This window comes from Gorilla gorilla, chromosome 17, assembly GCF_029281585.2.
Source record: "Gorilla gorilla gorilla isolate KB3781 chromosome 17, NHGRI_mGorGor1-v2.1_pri, whole genome shotgun sequence".
Taxonomy (NCBI): Eukaryota; Metazoa; Chordata; class Mammalia; order Primates; family Hominidae; genus Gorilla; species Gorilla gorilla.
Genome location: NC_073241.2, coordinates 84,680,513 through 84,702,983, shown reverse-complemented (window position 1 = coordinate 84,702,983; position 22,471 = coordinate 84,680,513). Strand labels below are relative to the sequence as shown.

Sequence of the window (22,471 nt, the reverse complement as noted above, 5' to 3'; positions counted from 1 at the left end):
GTGGAAGCAAGTGGGTAACAATAGAGACTTGTGACAATAATTTCAGCATAGGGTGGATTTCAGTTCCATGCATGTTTGAGACACGTGCTAGGTGCAGAGGAACCTGGGGAGAGGCGTCTCTATGTCAGACTTCCCAGTGGAAGTGTTGAGGAGTGTTTCCCGGCGGAAGTGTTGTCATTGATTAAAATCCATTCTGTAAATGTAGGCATGAGTTGACTGCTGTGCTCTTGGTATCTAGTAAAGTGCCTGGTCCCTGGTTGGCACTTAAAAAAAAAATAAGTGAATGAACAAACAAAGCTTCCTTGGCTCTCACCGAAACACTCCTTTTGTTCTAACATATGTGATAGTCTCCACAGGCATGATTTCTTTATTTCTCCAAGCATCTCTATGAGTAGGTACAGTGAATGTCTCCTGTCCACAAATGAAGGGGCCAAGGCTGTGGGGAGTTAAGTGTCTTGTCTAAGGAGGCTTGGATCCCAGGTTCCTCTGACTCCCGACAGGCAAGACTCCTACTGGCCCTATGGCCCCCTCATCCAGATTATTTTAGCCTCTTTTTTCAAACTCTTTCCTGCCCTCTGAACATGTTTCTACCAAGACCAAGTATCACAAACTAATGAAGAGGTATAACTGGCTGCCTCCTGGAGGAGGTATTAAGAAGCATACAGTGGCCAAAGTGGAGGAGGAATAAAAATACCTCCAGAGACCTCAATAATACCAAAATAGCTGGTCACACCATATATGTCTAAGCTTTGATACAGCCTTTCTACATGACATGTTCATTTGGAATTATATTAGACATTCAGGTTTGAATCAGGGCAGATCACTTGAAATGTCTCAATTCAATGCAAAAGTTATAAGAAAAATAACATTCCCCCCCACACAAGTATATAGCATAGTATAAAACATTCTCAAAAACTTTGTAAAGGAAACACATTTTACAGTTTAACTCATACCTACTTCACTTCCTTCTCCCTCTCCTGTTCTCTGTTCATTATTTCCCTACTTACTAACTGGCTCTTAGTTAATATTTTCATGGCCTCACCACCACACCTTTTTAGTTGGTCTCTTTTTTGTGCAGATTGATTTTATTCATATCTAAGGAGATGCTCTCATCCTTTTTTTCATGCTTTGAGGCCTCATTAGATCACTACACTCTAATTTTGGGGGGGGAGAGTTGTCATTTGCACTATATATACAGTCTGAGCATCCTAAAGTTCTTGTTTTGAGAAAAACATCGCCGTGGTGAGCGGCCCATTTTGAATTAGGAGGACTGGCTAAGGTGCTTACTTAAGCTCTTTGTAGTTTTCTTCAGTCAATTGAGTGTTTCTATGTTACATCTATCTGTCTATATGTATGTCTGTCTGTCTATCTATCTATCTATCTATCTATCTGTCTATCTATCTATCTATCTATCTATCTACATACCTACCTACCTACCTACCTATGTATTGAGCCCAGGCTGGAGCAGTGGTGCAATCACAGCTTACCGTCCCCTTGACCTCCCAGACTCAAGTGATCCTCTCACCTCAGCCTCCTAAGTAGCTGGGACCACAGGTGTGCACCACCATACCTGGCTAATTTTTTTTCTATTTTATTTTCTGTAGAGACCGAGTCTTGCTGTGCTGCTTAGGCTGCTTTCAAACTCCTAGGCTCAAGCGATCCTCCTGCCTCAGCCCCACAAAGTGCTGGGATTACAGGCATGAGCCATTGCGCCCGGCCTTCTCTTTCTAACGTAATGTTGAGATTGGGGTCAGACCGTGCTGGTTGTGGGTAAAGCTATTGCAGCCTTCCAGCGATGAAGGCCTGTTCTCCACGATGGGATGGCCAGGCTGGTACCTGAGACTAGTGTTAGAGGCAGCGGCAGCTTCCCTTTGATCTATTGCAGAATGCATTTTCAAACACACACACACACACACACACACACACACACACACACACACACACACACAAATAAAACTCTGATGTTCACTTTTTAATTGAAAGCTAAAAATGCCCAGCTCCTTTCTGCAGATTGACAAGCTGATATTTCAGCAGTAGCTAAAGAACCCGGTTTAGTAAGCTACTGAATTTTGACGTTTATAAACATTTAATGAATACATTTTTATTTATGTCAGCTTAAAAAATACAGCTGCTGATATCTGCCCCCCCCCAACAACTTTTTTTGTCTTAATGCCAAAATTAGAATATTTAAATATTTTAAAATTTCCTGATGAGCACCTGTGCAGGTGTGAGGGCAGCATGAATTCACAGGGAGAGTATATGAAGTTGGTTATCTTGATGTGCTTGTGGGGAATGTGTATTTCCTTGCAAGGACTGTCATGTGCTACCTGATCCTCTGCCACTTTCGCCTCTAACTTGAAAAGGAAACCGGCATTGTGGCACAGGGGCCAAAGGGACACATTTGTAGTCTTGTCCTCAAATCAAGTGGGACTTCTGGTTCTTTCTTTGACTATCTGCTTGACCTTCAGTCTGGTGTCTCCAAGGAGTGTGTCTCTATGGCAGTTTAAAAAATTCTGTTACACTGAGAAAGAGACAAAATGTAAATCTTAAAGGAATCAGTAGATTTTTAACCCCACTGCTGGTGTTGAGAGGACAGTTTGAGTCTTAATCTCTTTCCTGAAGTTTCAAAACATGTAGGATTTATGTTATTGACATGTCAAACTTTTTGTACTTATTCATTATGGAAGGTTTCAATACACACAAAAATAGAGTATTATAAGATGCGCTACTATATATTCATTATCCAGTTTCAACAGACGTCACCATTTTCCCAGTCTTTTGTTATATAGTATCCCCTTCACTTTATGTTCCTGAAATATTTTAAGGCAAAGCCTTGACAGCATATTATTTCACCTATAAATATTTCAGAAGCATCTCTGACAAATAAGCCCCCTCCTTTGTTTTACATAGCCATGGTGCCATATCACAGCTAGCAAGACTATCAGGAATTCTTAATAGCATTAAGAACTGACGTTCCTCAGTTGTCTCACAAATGCCTTTTTACAGCTGGCATGTTTGAATCAGAATCCAAACCAGGTTCACACGTTGCATTTGATTATCATGACTTTGAAGTCTTCTTAAAATCTACAACATGGCCAGTCTCCCTCTTTTTAAATATTTTAACTGGGTCCATTTTCCTGTAGAAAGCCCACATTATGGATTTGGCTTATTGCTTCTTTGTGGTGTCATACACCATGTTCATCTGTTCTCCATACTTCCTGTAAGCTGATACTTGCATTTAGGGCAAGCTTGTCTAACCCATGGCCCACAGGACACATGCAGCCCAACACAAATTTGAAAACTTTCTTAAAACACTGTGGGTTTTTTTTTTTTTTTTTTTAAGAAGACCAAGTTTGTTTGCAGTGTATGAATGTCTAGGTGAGGCTGGTTTAATGGGGAGAATGAGACTAACATAACATCTATAAATCTCATGACTTTTTGTTATTGTAGTTGTTTGTTTTGTTTTTGGAGACAGAGCCTCCCTCTGTCACCCAGGCTGGAGTGCAGTGGCACAATCTCAGCTCACTGCAACCTCCGCCTCCTGGGTTCAAGTGATTCTCCTGTCTCAGCCTCCCAAGTAGCTGGGATTACAGGTGCATGCCACCATGCTAATTTTTGTATTTTTAGTAGAGTCGGGGTTTCTCCATGTTGGCCAGGCTGGTCTTGAACTCCTGACCTCAGGTGACCCACCCGCCTTGGCCTCCCACAGTGCTGGGATTACAGGCATGAGCCACCGCGCCCGGCTGAAAACACTATGAGGTTTTTTCATGGGTAATCTTGGATATGTTATTTGCTTCATTCAAGAAGTAGTATGTGGCCATTCATTTCTCAAGATGCTTAGATTGTTCAGTGAGTTCATGTGCTGCCCACCAGATCTCCCTAATACAGAGTTTTACATTGTCTTTCACCTGTTTGTTTTAGGATCTATTGATGAGTATTTCATTGGAGGTTGCAAAATACCCATAAGTAAATTGATTTAATGAAGCTTCTTCTCCCTACTAAATCTTATCTAGAGTTTAACTATCTATTAATCATTCATTTTTGCATATTTTTACAGCTTTTGTGGGGTATTTTACATTCTTTCTTCTGTTTGAATATAGAGGGTGCCTTGCAAACTTCACTCATTTCACTAGAAGAGGCAACTGTTTAAATCCTACTCTTCTAATATATTTCCTTGTTCATGTTTTCCTGCACATTCATAAATGAGGAGGACGTTGATTTGTCAGTTATCTTCAGTGCTTAGAATAGTTGCTGAAATGTGACAAGAATGTTTATGGAAGAAATTACCTTATGGGTTGTACATGTCCTCTAAAGACATCATATGCACTCCTACATTGCATTGGTGAAGGGGCCACCAAACAGCAGAATCCTGCAACTTGGTTGAACTATGAAAATGTTCTTGATACATTATAATTTCCTCAACCCCTTTAGCCAGTATTGGCCATTCAGGCAAAGGAATAGAATTTCCAAGACTTGTACTGTATGTTTGCAGAAGGAGGGAGGATGGCAGATAGGTTTGTGTGTGTTGGGATGGAGAAAGTATGCAAATAAACTAATTAATATCAATTGTTTTTATATCTATATTACACATACACTCGCATACACGTAAGCACACATAATTAATCACACCCATGAGCACATGTACACAGCTGGTCTACACCAGATTGCCCTGACAATTTTAGAGCTGTGTGCTGAAAAATTTTAGAGGAATTTGGCTTTGAATGTGCAACACGTATTACAGAGCAAAGATCACCTTGGGTTCTAAGGGAGATGATTTTCATCTCTACCACATGAGTAAAACCTGGGTGATTGAACCATAAATTATTTTGGGTATATAGAACTTTCTTCAAGTAACACTTAAAATTAAATGTCCAGGTAAGTGATTTTCAAATCAGAACAACCAAAATTGTTAATAGTTAAGATCATGCTTATATACGTATGGAAATGTATATGTATATGGAAATATGGAAATTTGTGTATAAGCATGCTCTTCAGTAAATCAAAAAATGACCATGGAGCAAACATATGAAAATGCTCACCAGCAATGAAAAAAAATAACCCTATGGCAAACAATAAAGTAAAATGCTACACTGTCTTCCTGTAGAGGACCTACTAGGTTTGGACAAACTGGCTGTGCTCAAATACATGTGCCAAAATTGAGCAGGCTGGGTGTGAATATTCTAAGGGAATTGAAAGACACTTTTTCTTTAAATAGGTTTAGGTGTTGACATTATCTCTAAAAGTAATTAAAAGATGATTGATGTAGTAAATTTTCTTTTAAGCCATGCCTTTAAGCACATTGTAGGAAAAGGACTGTTAAACGCCACATTTTCTTATTTAGAACCCTTGGGGCCATAGGTATTTCACAATTTAAGAATCATTTGCATTTTATGAAGTTAATATGGTGTATATAACATGTCCTGTGTAACTCCCCAGTGAAGTCTGAAACAGCCACAATGTATATATAATTATTTCTATAGCAAAACATATGAATAGATACACCTAGTAAGACAAAAACAAAAATTGCAGATATGTAGATATTCTCACATTAGTTCAGGTTTTGTCACAAACTACAGCTTTCAAACCTTCTGGAATTTTTCAATTGAGGGAAAGATTGTGAACCTTCAAATGAACAAATAAATAAATATCTACCTTTTCTGAAGAAAAACAAAAGCCAAATAACAAATAAATCAAGAATCACTTTTCATGGTTTTTAAACCCCTCAAATAAATGTCTTCCTTCTTTCAGTTCATAGAAGATTTAGAATTATAAAATAAAGAAGGCCTATCCACATGGTCTATATATGTCTTATATATATATATATATATATATATATATATATATATATACACAATTTTAGAATTAGCTCGTCCCACACAAAAATAGTTTTTTTGTTGTTGTTGTTTTTTGTTTTGCTTTGTTTTGTTTTTTTTTGAGATGGAGTTTTGCTCTTGTTGTCCAGGCTGGAGTGCAATGGCACTGTCTCAGCTCAGTGCAACCTCTGCCTTCCGAGTTCAAGCGATTCTCCTGCCTCACCCTCCTCAGTAGCTGGAATAACAGACATGCATCATTAATTTTTTTATATTTTTAGTAGAGATGGGGTTTCACTATGTTGGCCAGGCTGGTCTTGAACTCCTGACCTCAGGTGGTCCACTCGCCTTGGCCTCCCAAAGTGCTGGGATTATAGGCATGAGCCACTGTGCCCAGCCAAAACTTTAGATTTTTATTCTGTTTGTGCCTCAAAGCCCATTCAGTTGAAAGGCTGATGGGCTCACTCTAAGGTCCATTGTTGGCTGGGGGAGAGCATTAGGGAGCTGACTTTTGGCCGATGAGGAAAACAGCATGATCACTGCTTTTGCCACTCTGCTTTGCGGAATTGACCCACTCTGAAGTTGTTCTCACTCCACAGCAATGCAGGCATTTATCCAGTGCTTCTACAAGAAATAATTTGGGCAAAAGCAGTAAGGAAGTAAGCCTTAACAGAAAAGTGGGACCCAGCAATAGGAGAATCTACACATCTGCTAAGCCCAGCCATCATATATATATATATGTGTATATATATATATATATTTTGGAGATGGAGTCTCACACTGTTGCCTAGGCTGAAGTGCAGTGGCATGATCTCGGCTCACTGCAACCTCCACCTCCCGAGTTCAAGCGATTCTCCTGCCTCAGCCTCTTGAGTAGGTGGGACTACAGGTGCATGCCACCACACCTGGTTAATTTTTTGTGTTTTTAGTAGAGACAGAGTTTCACCGTATTAGCCAGGATGGTCTCGATCTCCTGACCTTGTGATCTGCCTGCCTCAGTTCCCAAAGTGCTGGGATTACAGGCATGAGCCACCATGCCCAGCCCTTATATATTTTTAATGCGCATTAGTAAATTATAAATAATGACAGTCTCCATGTGGAAAATGAAAATCAACTTAGCCTATACATTTTTAAAAATCGGTCAAGTGGTCTTGTCTCATATATATAGACCTTGAAAGATTTGTTTTCAGTACATTCTGTAGAAGGCTCTTGAATATCTGATAGACTCCCCTGGCAGCTTTCACCTGGTGTGTGCATGCACAGATATAATCACCTTAGTCTTTATCCTGCAGTAAACAAAGTTCAAGAGAGATTTCTGAAATGAAGATAATCTTCATTCTGCCTTTTGCCGCTACCTAAAGTTCCCTTGGAGGACTCTGTGAAGTTACTCAGGTTATATTTTTATAACAAATATAAACCACAGAATTTGCCAGAATGAGAAATATTCTGATGAACATCATGATTTGACTGAGGATGGAGGAATTGTAGAGAATGGTTAAACTTGAAGATAATTTTTAGAAAAACAGGTCATGTGCTACAGAAGCTACTTTTAAAAACATGCTTTTTCATTAAATGTAAATTTACCACATTATTTTATATATCTTCATTAATTTAATAAAACTCCTACTAGGCTTTTGTAAATTTTCACAGATATAATGTTACCATAGGCATCTATGCACATGTATTTTTGTACACTTGTCCAATATTATCCATAGAGTTAAAATTTTTAACTTGAAACTTCTAAGTCAGAAGGCATATGCTTTTAATATTTTGCAGTACATTTTAACTTGCCTTCCAGAAAGTTTATACCAGATTACATTCCCATTAGCTATATATGAAAGTGAACTTCCTCACTGGCAGTTGAAAATTTGTCTTATTTTAATTTGCCAGATAGCTTGTCATATATTTATTGCCAAATTTCAAATTCATTCCTTTTATAAAGGAATGGTTCATGTTCTTCCCCAGTCTATTTAGTTTTATTCTTATTACAATGTAAGAGCTTTTTATTTATTAAGAGTATTTATCTTTTCATTAAATATTTGTTAAGAAAGATTTTTGTTCAACTTTGTGTGGTTTGGATAATGTTTTCATTTATTTTTATTTATTTATTTATTTAGAGACAGAGTGTCGCTCTGTCACCCAGGCTGGAGTGCAGTGGCAAGATCTTGGTTCACTGCAAACTTCGCCTCCCAGGTTCAGGCGATTCTTCTGCCTCAGCCTCTCTAATAGCTGGGATTACAGGTGTGCACTACCACGCCTGGTTAATTTTTGTATTTTTAGTAGAGACATGGGGTTTTGCCGTGTTGGCCAGGATGGTCTTGAACTCCTAACCTCAAATGATCCACCTGCCTCAGCCTCCCAAAGTGCTGAGATTACAGGCATGAGCTACCGCGCCCAGCTGGGTAATGTTTTGAAAAACAAGTATGTAGTCTGGGTCCCAATATGTTCTAATTTTTCTAGCTCTAATGTCATAGCTAACAAAGGCCATCTCTACTTAATTGTTTATACTTTATTCTCAGGCTTTTATGTTTTAACCTTTGCATTTAAACATATTTTAGTATGAGGTGTGAAGCAAAAACGTAAATTTTTCCCCTTAAATGCTAAACAAACTTTAGTTACCATTTATTGAATAATTTATCATTTTCTCATTGATTTTTTTTTCAATGACAGCCTTGCCATAAATCTTTCTGTAATATTTCCTGATCTGGCAGCAGCCGCACATTGCTTTAATTTACTTTGTTTAAAATGTATGTATTCTCAACTTACATCTTTGTAAAAATTTTCTTAACTATTATCATGCATTAATATTCCAGATAAACTTTAGAATTTGTGTCTTCTCTACCCTATCCATTTTTCTCTCTTTGGAATTTGTTTGAATTTGCATTAAAGTCTCCTTTAATTTTGAGTCATCCAATCACATTTATGCAAGTACTTTCCTGGGAAATAGTTGCGTGAAAAGATTTTCTTTTAAAAATTGATATACAAGATTATTTCGGTCTTTTAGAAGTGTTTATACTGCTGAATCCTTTCATGATTTTTGTTAAACTGGCTTGTGAACTAGTTCAGCAAGTCAGTGTCATATGCTGAATATCTAAATATATTTATAATGAGAAATATAAGAAAACATAATAAGAATATTTCTGTCTTACATCCGTGGAGAGAAAATAGAATATTTATAAATGCAAATGCTCTACAATTACTCTAAGGAAACTTAAAGATCACAGTCCTATTCTAACTCTGTAAAGTTATTTGCTTGTTTGTTATTTTAACAGCATCTTTCTCATAAACATTTAAGGCTGGTTATAATGTTATGTGTGTGAATATTGAGTAAACCGAATGATTGGAGGCCCGTTATTTTTACAAAGATTTTATGGAATAAGCAAGTTCGAAATGGATTTCGAAAAAGAGACAGTCCCTGTTTCAGTGTGGAAGGGACATTGGAGCCCAAAGGTCAGGGTCAGATACATGTTTTCTTCTTTTCTTTTCTTTTCTTTTTTCTTCCTTCCTTCCTTCCTTCCTTCCTTCCTTCCTTCCTTCCTTCCCTCCCTCCCTCCCTCCCTCCCTCCCTCCCTCCCTCCGTCCTTCCTTCCCTCCCTCCCTCCCTCCCTCCTTCCTTCCTTCCTTCCTTCCTTCCCTCTTTTTTTTTTGTTTTTGTTTTTGGAGACAAAGTCTCATTCTGCTGCCCAGGCTGGAGTGCAGTGGTGCGATCATAACTCACCGCAGCCTCCAACTCCTGAACTCTTGGGCTCAAGTGATTCTCCCACCTTGGCCTCTGAAAATGCTGGGATTACAGGCATAAGCCATTACACCTGGCCATTTTCTTTTGACTAGAGCTGAAGTTCTGAAACTAGCAGTCATTGGAGATAAGACAGGAGAAGACAGTTGGGAGGCTCCAAGCATGTGATTTCAGGAAAAGCATGAGTTGATTATTGAGAATTTCAGATGTGAGATTTCCAGGAACACTGTGAGTCCAGAAGATGTAAGAAAGATCAGTAGAATTCACACAGTTTGGTTATTCATGCATCTTCAAATATTTTTCAGATAATCTTGGGTGGATACTTCAGTTATTTCTGCCTCAGGCCACCTTATTTGTAAAGCAGTATTAGTAGAATCCCCCTCCTTGAGGGGTTCTTCATATTAAATAAGTTGCATAGCCAACAGCCTGAAGCATACCAAGCACTGTATAGATATTTGCTGTTATTTGTATGATTGCTGCCTTTTACTGAGTGGCATCCTGGGCTGGTGCTTGGGACTCAACAGTGAGGATATTCCCTCCCACATCTGCCTGTAATGCCAAGGCCTTGTGATAGGGAGTGGCCTGAAGCCCGGGGTAGAGGAGCGGACCTCCCCAGCGTAGCTGGGGAAGGAGTCTCAAGGAAATGACATTTGACCAGTCCTCATGGTTGTTTGCAAGTGGCTTCTCTGCTGTGGAATGGGAAGAAAGGGTCTTCCAGGAAGAGGGGTTAGCCTTTGTAAAAGTGCAGAGAAACGTTTGTATGAGCAAGAGAGTAATTAGGGAACCGTGAGCAATTCCATGTGACTCTGACTATAGGTAGGCTGCAGGGAAGGGAAGAGACAGATGAGGACTGTCTTCTTAGTGCCTAGAACAGTGGCTGGCCCATAGTAGGTATTCGGTGCATCTTAGTGGAGAAATGTGTGAAAGAGGAAAGAGAGGGCTGGGAGGTAGATTACTACTAGATTGGCTATGGGTGGAGCTGGGGGCTCAGCATTTTCAAGCTCTGAAGTTTGGTCTGCTTGAAGGAACAGGAGCAGCTCTGGATTTTAGAAGGCCAATTCTGTCCACAGTGCACCAGTGTTCTAGGTGAGGTTGGATGATGGGGAGAGGGAAGTCTGAAGATAGCATCCATAAATCTCATGACATTTCTATCCCAGCAGTGCAATCAAATGTTGAGAATATGTCCTGTAGCTTTCTTTTAGAAAAGGGGTTAGCAGGCCAGGTGTGGTGGCTCAGGCCTGTAATCCCAGCACTTTGGGAGGCCAACGCGGGTGGATCACGAGGTCAAGAGATTGAAACCATCATGGCCAACATGGTGAAACCCTATGTCAACTAAAAATACAAAAATTAGCTGGGCATGGTGGCATGCACCTGTAGCCCAGCTACTCGGGAGGCTGAGGCAGGAGAGTCGCTTGAACCTGGGAGTCGGAGGTTGCAGTGAGCCAAGATTGCGCCACTGCACTCCAGCCTGGTGGCAGAGTGAGACTTCTCTCAAAAAAAAAAAAAAAAAAAAAAAAAAAAAAGGGTGGGGGGCGGGGTTAGCAAATTATGACTTAAGGCCGAATCCAACCAACAGCTTCTTTTTATAAATAAAATTTTACTGGAACACTGTCTGACCTGTTTATTTACATATTATGTATGGTTGATTTAGCGTAACAATGGCAGAGTTGGGTATTTGCAACAGAGACCACATGGCCAGCAATGACTAAAATATTTTCTATCTGGTCCTTCAAGAAAAATGTTTGGTGACCTCAGTGTTAGAAGATTGTTTTTAGGTATTTAATGGTGCCATTCTGGAAAAGTTGGCATTGTTGGAAGAGTTCAAATTGATGCATGTGTAGCCTAAGAAAAATGGGGCCATATCACTTCCTATGAAGAAACACACCAAAATTTTAATTCAATTCTTAAGTTGTTGTCTTGATTATCTGTTCTGTCTCTAGTCTCCTATGGCTATTTTTGTGGCTTTGACCCTAGCTGACCCAGCCTATTGTCAGTAGTTAAGAAGGTAGATTCCAAGTGCTCAATGTCATGTTAAGACTTCCTTGCTACCTACTAAGGGAAGTCATTTTTTTAGCCAGCTGTTTTAAGTTCTCCTAACCTATTTCATATGCTATGTTCCCACAATAACCATTCCCTTCTCTTGCCATTTCTTTGTCCTCTCTCCTGCAATGTTTCTTCTACTGAAAGAATATGGCACTACTGAATCTGTTTCTCCTGGGCAGTGCTTGCATTATCCCAACTGTTCCAAATTCTTTTTAGAACCGGGCCCTTTGGGTGAATGATGAACCATTTAATAGCCCCATGTACTATAGAAATTTAACCATTTTCAACCAAACCTGTCATAGATAAGAACAAAGGTAAGCCGTCATGTGTCTAGAAAAACATACAACTGATTTCCTCACAGACATTACAAGTTCTTACTCTTCGAATGTACTTTAAAGGACTGAGAGTGTAATTAGGAATCAGCAGAAGTTTTGTGGAAAAGAGGCATTGAGCCTTTTGCATATTAAGGATCAAATTTTATGTTTTGTATGAAGCATTCATGAGGTGATGTTCTTAAAAACCACTCCAGAGGCACAGGAGGAACGCTGAGGACAAGACTGAATATAGAGATGGAGGAATTACGTGTCTACTGGGTAGAGATGGAGAAGGCATATTTATACTAGGGATGGTTGAAATCATGCAAGCATCTTCCATAGCTAATAAATTATCTTATTCATTTGGCCTTTACTGAGGGCATACTGTGTACCGGGGCCCACCCTGTTGGATGCCAGGAATACAAAGATGATCAGAGCTCACTTTCTGCCCTTGAGGATCCCACAGATTAGAAAGGAGGAAAAAGAGTTACTTTCCATACAAGGCTATAAATGTTACAACAGTTGAATTTTTCAGATGAAGTGGAAGGAAACGTCTAGAAGGAAGAGGACTGAAATGAAAGAAGACTGGGGGAAAAGAAATAATAATAAACAAAAAGAAAAAGAATTTGAACCTTTTTAGAGAAGATGATTGACCCCATTGTGGAGATCAAGATTAAAGATGAATGGCAGGCAGCTGTGGAGAGCAGAGGTGGAGATAGTGGGAGGATCAGACTAAAGAACTGAGATTTCAGTTGTCCAAGCAGGCATGCTGTTTTACAGCCTCACATGTCTTGGGCCTATTAGAAATATATATAATCTATCTATGCATGACTTATATATCATACATCATATCATTTCTTCCAAACTTACATTATAATATAACACATTCTGTATTAGTATATAGTAAGATTTTAAAATGTACAACATATTTAAATATACTCCTTACAATTAAGCCTCAGTGAGTGCTAGGAACTTTGCTAAGCACTTTGTATTATCTAACTGAATTCTTACCATGGGTAGGCATTCTTATACAACATTTCCCAGGCAAGGAGGTTTGCCCACCAAGGTTAGACAGATTGTCCAGGATTATCCAGGGGGTAAGTGGCACTCACACCAGGGCTTGTCTGACCCTACTTAATTAGATGGGCTCCTATGAAGTAAATTTTAGGATAAGCTCTTGACTTAAAAATGAGCCTTCTAATGGTTGTGGGAGGGGGAGAAAAAACAAGTTTACAGAAGATAGCTGGTGAGTGTGGAGCAGAGAACTAGCATAGGCTTTGAAGTCAAGCCTAACTGAATTCCCAGCTTGGCTCCACTGTTTGCCAGCCACATGGCATTGGTCAGGTCACATAACCACTCTGAATGTCCCCATCTGTACATTGGGGTTTGCAGCATCTGCCATGTTAGCATGTAAAGGATCTGCACCTGTGCCTGGCACTTAGCGGACACTGTGACTTGTAGCTGCTGCTGCTCCTGCTATACCTACCGTCCTTGCCACTCTTCTTATATTCACATCCACCCATCCTCCTCCTCATACTACTATTACTACCTATGCTAATACTATGGTGGTTATTATGAGCAGCAGTAGTAGTTGGAATGCCTCAAAGATAAGATTTATGCTAAAAAACAGAAGCACAGTAGTTATTTAAGACCTCGATTTGATCAATAGCATTAGTTCTGCATTTACTTCAATATTTAGTGAGCATTTGCCATGGCAGGTCTCTGCGCCAGGCACTGTAGAAAGTTAAAACATGAAGAAGTCATTTCCTCTTTAGCTGCCATATCCTCTAGTTTGACCTTTACGCCATATATTCTTGGTCAGATATTCAAGAAAGAATCTTGGGAGGTAAAGAGTTAGTGCTCATCGAGTGCAGACTGGCTTGAAGCTGTGCATAGCTTTGGAAGGAATGTCAGGACTTAAATAATTTCAGGATGAGTTGAAGATTACATTGAGCATTTACTACTTCTCAAGATAATCTCAATTTCCGCCCATCATGTGATGGAGGTGTCACCTTATTTACAGGTGCAGATTGTTAGCGGGACACTTTGTTTTAGTGATATCTTACAGAGTTGGCCATTAGGCTATAATTGAGCCTTTATGTGGGGTGCTGGGTAGGCCACATGACCCTGGTTCCTGTTTCCAGGGAGGCCAACCTACATAAAAATGGCTGTCATCGTTGCTCAGAGGGGCAGATATTTACAACAACCTTGAAATGGAACTTCCACCCAATATGATGAAGACTGACTTGTGACAGTTTGATATGCCTTTATTTTGCTAAAATAGCAACCTGGCCAAATATATTTTTCAGCACATTTATTATAGCTACATGTTTATATTTATAGCAAAAGTGTTGCTAATTCCCTGGTATGTTAACAGGTCGTATTCAAATTGTTCTATTTTTACTTTGGCACAAAATTGCTGAAGGAAACATTTTTAAGGCAAGTAGTGATTATAGCATATCAACTCACTACATAGTGAATTATATATTAAATGAACTTCCTGAACTGAGAAGGAGCTTAAACTGACAAAGAAGATAGTTTTCTTAAATTCTGTATTGTTTACATAAGATTTCTTCAAATCCGTTTTTTATTATAGGTTACTGATTGACTCAATGTTTTCTTTTTGCTAAATTTCTACCTTCCCGCCAACAAATATAATCCCCCTTTTAATATGTAATAGATGACCTGGGATTCCAGAATGGATTTTCAGAAACCATCAAAAAACCTCCTCGCTTTAGTGTATACAATAAATAATATATTCTTTTTAAAAAATATGAGAGTCAAATAGGTATATGCGTAAACCTGGCCAACCCTTGGGCAGTTGTAATTTCCATACCAAAATGCATGAGTCTTTACTTGACTGTTACTCTGTTATACATTAAGTACTAGTTACCACGGCAACCTTTGCATCACATTATGACATTTAAATATAAGGTGGTGTGTTTCCTTATAAGGAAAGACAATGTATTTGAATTTTTGAGTGTTTGGTGAAATACAATCACTACTAAAATAAATAATTTTGTTTAAGGCAATTGATTTCTTTGGGAATTACGTACATTTCCAACCAAACCTATGGAAGCTGCAGTCATTTATTTTTATTTTTTTGTGATGTCATGGAGAAGTGTTATACTTGATAAGTATAACATAAAAATTCATTAAATGCCTATAATTACCCTTGTAAGTGGCAAAACACAAAATTGAACCATATTTGAGGTTATTTATCAGTGACCAATACTGTAGCAAGAGTTCGAATGTAACATCACAAGATTTATGAAATTCTATCGCATATAATACATTTCTTATTTTTGTATATCTAGTTGGTTAACTGTAACTAGTTTTGATCTTACCTATAGTTGAATTAACAGTAGCAGTTTGCTCATGCGTGCAAAAGCAAAATTAAAGGAGCCACTGAACTCATCCTTGTGGCAGTTCCAGGAACATGGCCACTTAAATTTAATTATGAAGATTGTTGGGCAATTACTTTATTAAATATGGAGAAAACCTAGTCATTTCTTGTTGCCAGTGTAGCTCTAGGCCATAAGGCTATCATCTTTGTTATGTAGACTCCCGTATATAACTCATTTTTAACTTTTTATAGTAACTTTTCCAAATTATTATCACAGCTTGTACTTTTTTATCTGAAAATAGAGAATCTAATGATCACTCATAACTTTTGATGCATCTTTTCAATAATAATCAGTGGATTATAATATGGGACTGTTTTGTGTGGGACATAAGGAAGAGGTAAGCTCTGTGCTGGACCCTGGCTCTGCGGAACATTTTACATATGTTGTTTCATCTATTCCTGATAACCCTATGATAGAGCTCTTATTATTCCCTTTTTACAGAGGAAGAAAATATGGTTTAGAGCAGTTGCATAACTCACCCCCAAATACATTGTCTGTATTTCTTTGAGCTAGGGTTCAACCAGATTGGTCTGACCTTAAAGCCCTCCCTCTTTCCTTAATAGATTTGAATTCTACTTCTGACTTGTTACAGACACAATGTGCATGACATGTTTAATGTAGAAATAAAAAACACTGACAAAAAACCTTTAAAAATGTTTGCTAAATAATAATTTCAATAATTTGTATTTCTCTACAGCACAGCAGTTTTTTAAGTCCCTGATTTGCAAGATACCTTAGTCTTTGTAAGTTGCCCAAGTCCTCTTTTGTTGAAACCAAGCATAGGACAGAAATAAAAATAAATTATAAAGGTGTACTCTTGGACCTTCAGGAATCAGAAAAGAAGACTGTCCAAAGACTGACCTTCAATTTTGAGCTTTGAAGTTCAAAAGTGGACAGGTGGAAATATTGTGTTCTTCATTGCCCTTTGGTGCGAGATATATTCTAGGTTGCAGAGTAAGTGCCAACAGCAGCAAAATTATCGCCCCCCTCCTGCTACTGTAGTAAGTCAGCAATGGCCCTTCTGTGGTCAGAATGGCACATTCAGCAGCAACTATTCGACAGGGATTTACAGAAACTTCCCCATGGCTGTTAGGAATCTTATTCAGCAGTGTCTTTGAAAACCCGATCCTGTGCAGAATTAACTATGCAGAAATGACCTAGGTTGTGATAAAAGGTATTTTAAACAAATCTAACTTGTAATTTCACTCAATATGTATTTTGCATTTAATGCCACAAAGTCTGGTAGATACCTACACATATATTTTGCATTCATAAGTTTTATAGTGGTTCAGAATTTTTTTCCATATTAACATTTTTAAAAATCCTGGCTTTATAGAGTCAGTTCACCATACAAAGCCACTATACATCACTTAGGTTTGTGATGAAAGAATGGAATTGCAGCTGTGTGAGTACTAGAATACCCAAACATGAATTAGACTCACAAGCATTTGGCAATAGTTCAGAAAAGGAGCTTAATCTGGTTTCATCTGAGACTGCTTTTCTCTGTTCTGCAACATCCCCCCAAGATGTTGTGTCTGATACCGGATCACAACGTAATGGGAGTGACGCAGAATCGAGAAAGCCCTGAGAAACCAGGGGCACATTTGCTTTTCTCCAGAGATTTTCTTTCTCCTACTTCTTTTTTCCCCTCTTCCAGGTTCCAACACTGAAATTCAAGGTCATTCACCTATTAGATGCATTAATTATAAGCCAAAAAAGCAGTATTCATCGTACTCTGATCTCAGTCATATCTATAATTAAGTGTAAATATAATCTTCCTTTTTAGAAATGTACCACCCACCCATTACATTTAAAGTGCTGACTGAAATGAAATAATAGTTCAGAGCAAGATGATTTTAGTTTAACTAGAAAAAAGTTGATAATTTAAGCTTCAAGCAGTGAGTTCTATTTTTGATTACCATTCAGTTATAAATCTAATTTGAGATATATGCTGCTTTTCTGTTACTCAAGTTTAATTCATGGTTTGCTTTCTTGGTTGTATAAGCAAAGTTCAGTGGTTGATCAAGGCTGTTAAGAAGCTCCCCTGAAAAGGAATGGGGGCAGGGTTGAGAATGTGTTCGAAAGACATTCTGAGACCTATATCTGATGTAAAACAAACAAATCCGATGTAAAACAAACAACAAAATTTTAATTGCAAAAGACACTCACAGAGTGCTGTATTTGGGGATTTGAATGGCCAAGTTAGGAATGGCCATTTGCAGGGGAATTGGCTGCAGAGGGTGAACCCCAAAACATTCCAACCTGGTTGATAAAGTCAGTGTATTTAATTCTTTGGTTACGGTATTTTAGGTCTTTTGGGAAAAAAAATAGGAGCGAGTAAGGGGAAGGGCTTGTCTCATCACACTGTGGGCAGTTAAGCAAAATGCTAAACTATGGGTTTAAGATTTACAGGTTAGCTCTGCCAGATGCCACATCTGCCTCCAGTGTTTCCTGGCAGATTCGGGCAACCTACTACTGGGACCCAGCATAACCGCAGAACATGAGCTTGCACAATGTGAAAAACCTAAAACCATTATAATCCTATTTAAGGCCAGGATGAATTTGCCCATTTTGAAAGTAGATGTAGTTTTCAAGCTTAACTTTTATTAAGACAAGCAGAAACTTGTCTTCAGAGCTATATCTATATATGCAGGTAAATTCATAATATAAACAAATACCTTATCCATTTTGTGCAAAATTTAATTTACTTTAAATCAAACGCCATTCACTTTTTAAAATTCATAAACTCAGGTTTTTCAGCCAGTGGAAAATTTATCTTTCTCATTGCTACAGAGAGTTAAGTATGTGACGTAAAGGCCAGACAATAGTAAATGGTCATTGTTCGCTTTATAAGTATACTCTACAATAAGAACACATATATTTTTATCTTCATTTTCCCTAAGGAGGTGTTTAGGGCTCCCTTAAATGTGAGGAAATGTTTATTTTTGTTGCTTTAGAAGAATGATTCTATTGTCCAAGTGAGAAAGAAATAGGAACAAACAGGTCTAAGGAGAAAGAAACAGGAATGTGCTTTGTGAAAAAAATAAAGCTTAACAGGAACCACTAAAGGTTTGTAAGTGCTATCTGGTCCTAGTGCTATGTTACTGCACATAGTCCTTGCGCCTGCATATGTAAGAGCTGGATGCGTGATTTATTATGACTGGCCCATGAAATTATTTTCTTTTAAGTTAACAACAATAAGGTCAACCACAGCCTGTAGCTGTTTTGTAGTTATTTTATATTTTTCACAGCTCTATTGTGAATGCTGCTAAAAGACAGTATAGCAAGTGTGTGTTTTTAGGTTGACCCCTTGAATGCATTTAATTTCTTGAGAGTGAAAACCTTTGCCACCAGGACCAAGAGGAATTAACCAATGGTTAAACTCACTTAAAAACACAAGCAAGCATTTCAACATATTTGCTTAGCCGTTTTCTGAATATTTAATATACTTCTAGAAAAAGAAAAATGAAGAAATAGGGGTGATTTGTGTCTAGAATACGAAGTTATTTTCAAACTCCTCTTTCCAATGAAATGAAGACTCATTCGTAGATTTACCAAACTGTAAGGAGGTTGTGATTTCAAATCATTCACAGCTTTATTGATGGAAATTTCAAAGAAAACTTGGACACAGACTTCACTGTAACTTTCTTTGTTAATAAGAAATGTGAAGAGTGAAATTTAGGTTGAGATTCAAAAATTTTTGAATGCCACTCCTAAATGATAAATTATTTGTTACTAGATTTCTGATTTATGCAAAACTTTATTATAATAAGCCTTATGTTTTAGTTTGTCATTGTGTAGTGTTTTAATATGTCTCATAAGTTCAAAAGAGGCAATAGTTGAGCATGCAGGTGTCAGATTTTTATCTGATAAATCTGGTTTTATCAGGTATTTATGTGGTAAACATTAAGATACTAGCAATGAGTTTATTACTCAAAATGTGCTTTCAATCTGAAATCTCATCCTTGAAGTTGTATTTTGAAGTAATGTTTATTACATATCTCTTGAAAAAGTCTTAAACTGGAATCAGTAAAGGCGAGCTTGTCAGTAGCTGATTAGTCCTTTATATATGACTCATCCAACACTCAGAAAAACCCCTTGGAATAGAGAGGTTCTCTTTATGATATTTAGCTATATGGCGGTGGAAAGGGGAGGTTTGAATTTTTGATTTTCCAGCTTATGGGTCATATTTGACCAACTGCTTTCACTAGAAGACATGCCACTTTGTTGAGCTATTTAGGAATCAAAAAGACTGTCTTAATTTAAAACAAGGACCCTTTGTTTTAGTTGGTGACTGCCTTGTGAAATTTTTCAGTTCTCAGCGGGTTAACCAGGGAACAGGGGCAGAGTCATAATTGGCCTATTTAGAGTATTTTGCATGTGAATAGTGTGTTAGTGAAGCATCCCTAAGTCTGTTGTGAGTGACATGGTGATTAGAATTTAGATTAGGGAAAACACATTCTGTACTTTATCAAGGACAGTAATTAGTTCAGTCAGTAAAAGTTGATTACAAGTAACGATAAAGTTAGATTTTTAGTACTTAATTTTAAAATTTCTTTATTAAATAGTAAATTTGTTCTTAATATAAATGGTACTATCTACTCTTGTTTTATTGCATATCAGAATAATTAAAAGAACAATGTGTTCAATGCAGAGTATAATCAGGCGATTTATATATTATGGGTAAGTTTCTATGTAGTTTTTAGAAAATGTAATATTATATAATCTTTCTGATGTCATCATTTTTAGAAGTTTAATAATTGTCACACTGTGATAGGTTATTGTGGAAGTTTTCTAGTGTTCAGGTAAATGTTTAATTTGTGGGATGTGTCTTAGCTTCCGATAGACCTCGAGAGGGCATTCTGAAGTCCTTTGTGGCTGTTAGCGTGGAATATCTGCTATTTCTGTAATTTTGAGAGTTAGTGTGAGGATTTGAATTTCCTCTTGGTTCAGTTGGCATTTTCTCTTCTGTGGGTGCTATGTCAGTTCGTGGAGAATCATGATATGTGGTACAGAGAGGCAGGGTTCTCAGTCGAGTTCATAGGGTACACTTACCCCCAGTGTATGCAGCCGGGGGAAGTTGTGTGCGTTCACAAAATGAGATTCTTCTTGTTAAGGAAGGGGATGAATAGTTCCCAGATATGAGCCTCAGTCTAGAGAAAGGAAACATTAGTCTTATATAAATGCCATTTGTTTTGTGAAATGAAAACGTGAGTCATCTTAAAAGACTTAAAAAAAAATATTGTTTAAAGGGAATCATCTACTTTCCTCCTAAAAGTAAAGAATTAAAAATTCACAAACTTTGTGATAGCTTCTTAGACTGCCTTTCTTTTGGGTTTTTGTTTTGTTTTAATTGTCTCAGCTTAGCAGATGCTGTTTGCTTTATTGCATTGGTTTAAGTACTAACAATCAGTTGGGAGGTGGTGAAAGTAAAAAATTAACCTTATATGTTTGTTTTCCCTTTTTAACCTTTTAGCAGAGTCTCCTTGGAGGTGACATGGATATGGGCAACCCAGGAACCCTTTCGCCCACCAAACCTGGTTCCCAGTACTATCAGTATTCTAGCAATAATCCCCGAAGGAGGCCTCTTCACAGTAGTGCCATGGGTAAGGTATTCCTTTGTTTGAATGCCTGAGGGATGATTATGCCTTTTCCTTTTTTTCTTTCTTTCTTTAAAATATCACCCCCCCCCCATCCTACCTCCCACCCCAAGAAAACCATAAAATTTGGCTTAGTTGTCAGCCTGGAGACTTCCCCCCTAGTACACTGAGTAGGTACGTTAACAACTTAATGGTAGCAGAACTTTTTTGGTGTCTGCTTATGTCTAGTTTTCTCTTAGCTGCACCCATAAGGAAGCTATTAAAAGATCAAAGTAGCAAAAAGTTAAATATCTTCATTTTTATGAACAAAGCAGAATTTGATTTCTTCTAGAATCTAATGTGATCGTGGTAACTACAGTTTGCTAAGGTAATGATTTAAGGAAATGTGGTATCATCTAGAAGTCTTTGTGGTTTAATCTATCTTAGTTAGGAAAATGGGCATTTGGGAGCTGAAAGCATCTTCATTTTCTTTCAGAGGTACAGACAAAGAAAGTTCGAAAAGTTCCTCCAGGTTTGCCATCTTCAGTAAGTACTGCTTGTTTCTGCTTTGTATATTGCTTATTTTGTTCTGTTTTGTATTGATGGGAAGGAGATAGAAGTAAATGAGTTTCCATGCGCCCAGAGCAGCACGTTTATCTAGAAGGTGGATGAGGTAGAAATGACCTGCACATCCAGCCACCTGACCCACATTGGAGTGATTAATTGCACATCCTGGAAGACTGGGTGGTTATGTTGATATTCAGCAGGTTAAGCTCTAAAGAGAGCCTTGAAAAGGTGCCTGAAGTTTGAGGAGTTTTACCTGTACAGGGCTTTCAAGAGAATGAGTATTAGTTTCATGTGTTGGTTAAATTCTTTGTCAGTATTATGATGATTTATGGATTTGCATGCGAAAGGAGATTTGTGGAGAGGATTTAGGAAAAATTTACATGGGTTTCAGCCCAGAGTGCGGGAAGAATGTCTCTATTTTCTGGAGAGGTTGCTGAATAAAGGCAGCAAAGGTAGCTGCATCAGTAGCCATTTGTGTCTTTACTACCAGGTGACAACTAGAAGTAGTCAGCTGTAACCAAGAGCATTCTGGGTCTTTTTAGTAGCTGGAGCTCTATGCAGAAGTTGCTGATATCCCCCACCCACCCCCAGGTCCCTAGCACAGCAAAAGTTGGTTGTGATCACAACTCAATACATGATATCATATTTTGAATTCTTACGTTCCTAGATAATTGTATTTAATTTTGTTTAGGACTAGCCCATTTCTAGTAATTTTCTCCTCATATAAAATGAAAACATAGTTTCCTCTCTTCTTTCTTTGTTTCTTTATCCTTCCTCCTTTTTTCATTCTTCCTTGCTGTGATATAAAGTTTTGATTTAATTCTGTAGAGTACTAGTATTCTTTGAAAAGAATGCTAATGAGCCTTATTGTTTTTATACTTTAATATAAAATCATATTTAGATTTCTTAAAGTATATTACCAATCAATGCTTGCATATTAGTTTCATTTCATTTTTAATGTATTAGAAGAATAATAGGTCTTGCAAATGTGCTAACAAACACCTGTGTATTTGAC

The 22,471-nt window shown here is 37.9% G+C and overlaps 1 protein-coding gene across 38 annotated transcripts in view; it reads left to right on the top strand.

Moving 5' to 3' along the window:
• The window catches only part of TCF4 (transcription factor 4), a 367,386-nt gene that overhangs the window by 218,632 nt on the left and 126,283 nt on the right, over positions 1 to 22,471 (top strand). For 27 of the 38 annotated variants that reach the window (XM_031003835.3, XM_019013944.4, XM_063699229.1 and 24 more), the window contains 2 exons: positions 20,787 to 20,916; positions 21,386 to 21,435. In XM_031003835.3, the coding sequence (XP_030859695.1) occupies positions 20,787 to 20,916; positions 21,386 to 21,435 (180 nt within the window). The remainder of the gene's footprint in view (positions 1 to 20,786; positions 20,917 to 21,385; positions 21,436 to 22,471) is intronic. The other 11 variants (XM_031003836.3, XM_063699233.1, XM_063699231.1 and 8 more) reach the window with 1 other exon arrangement.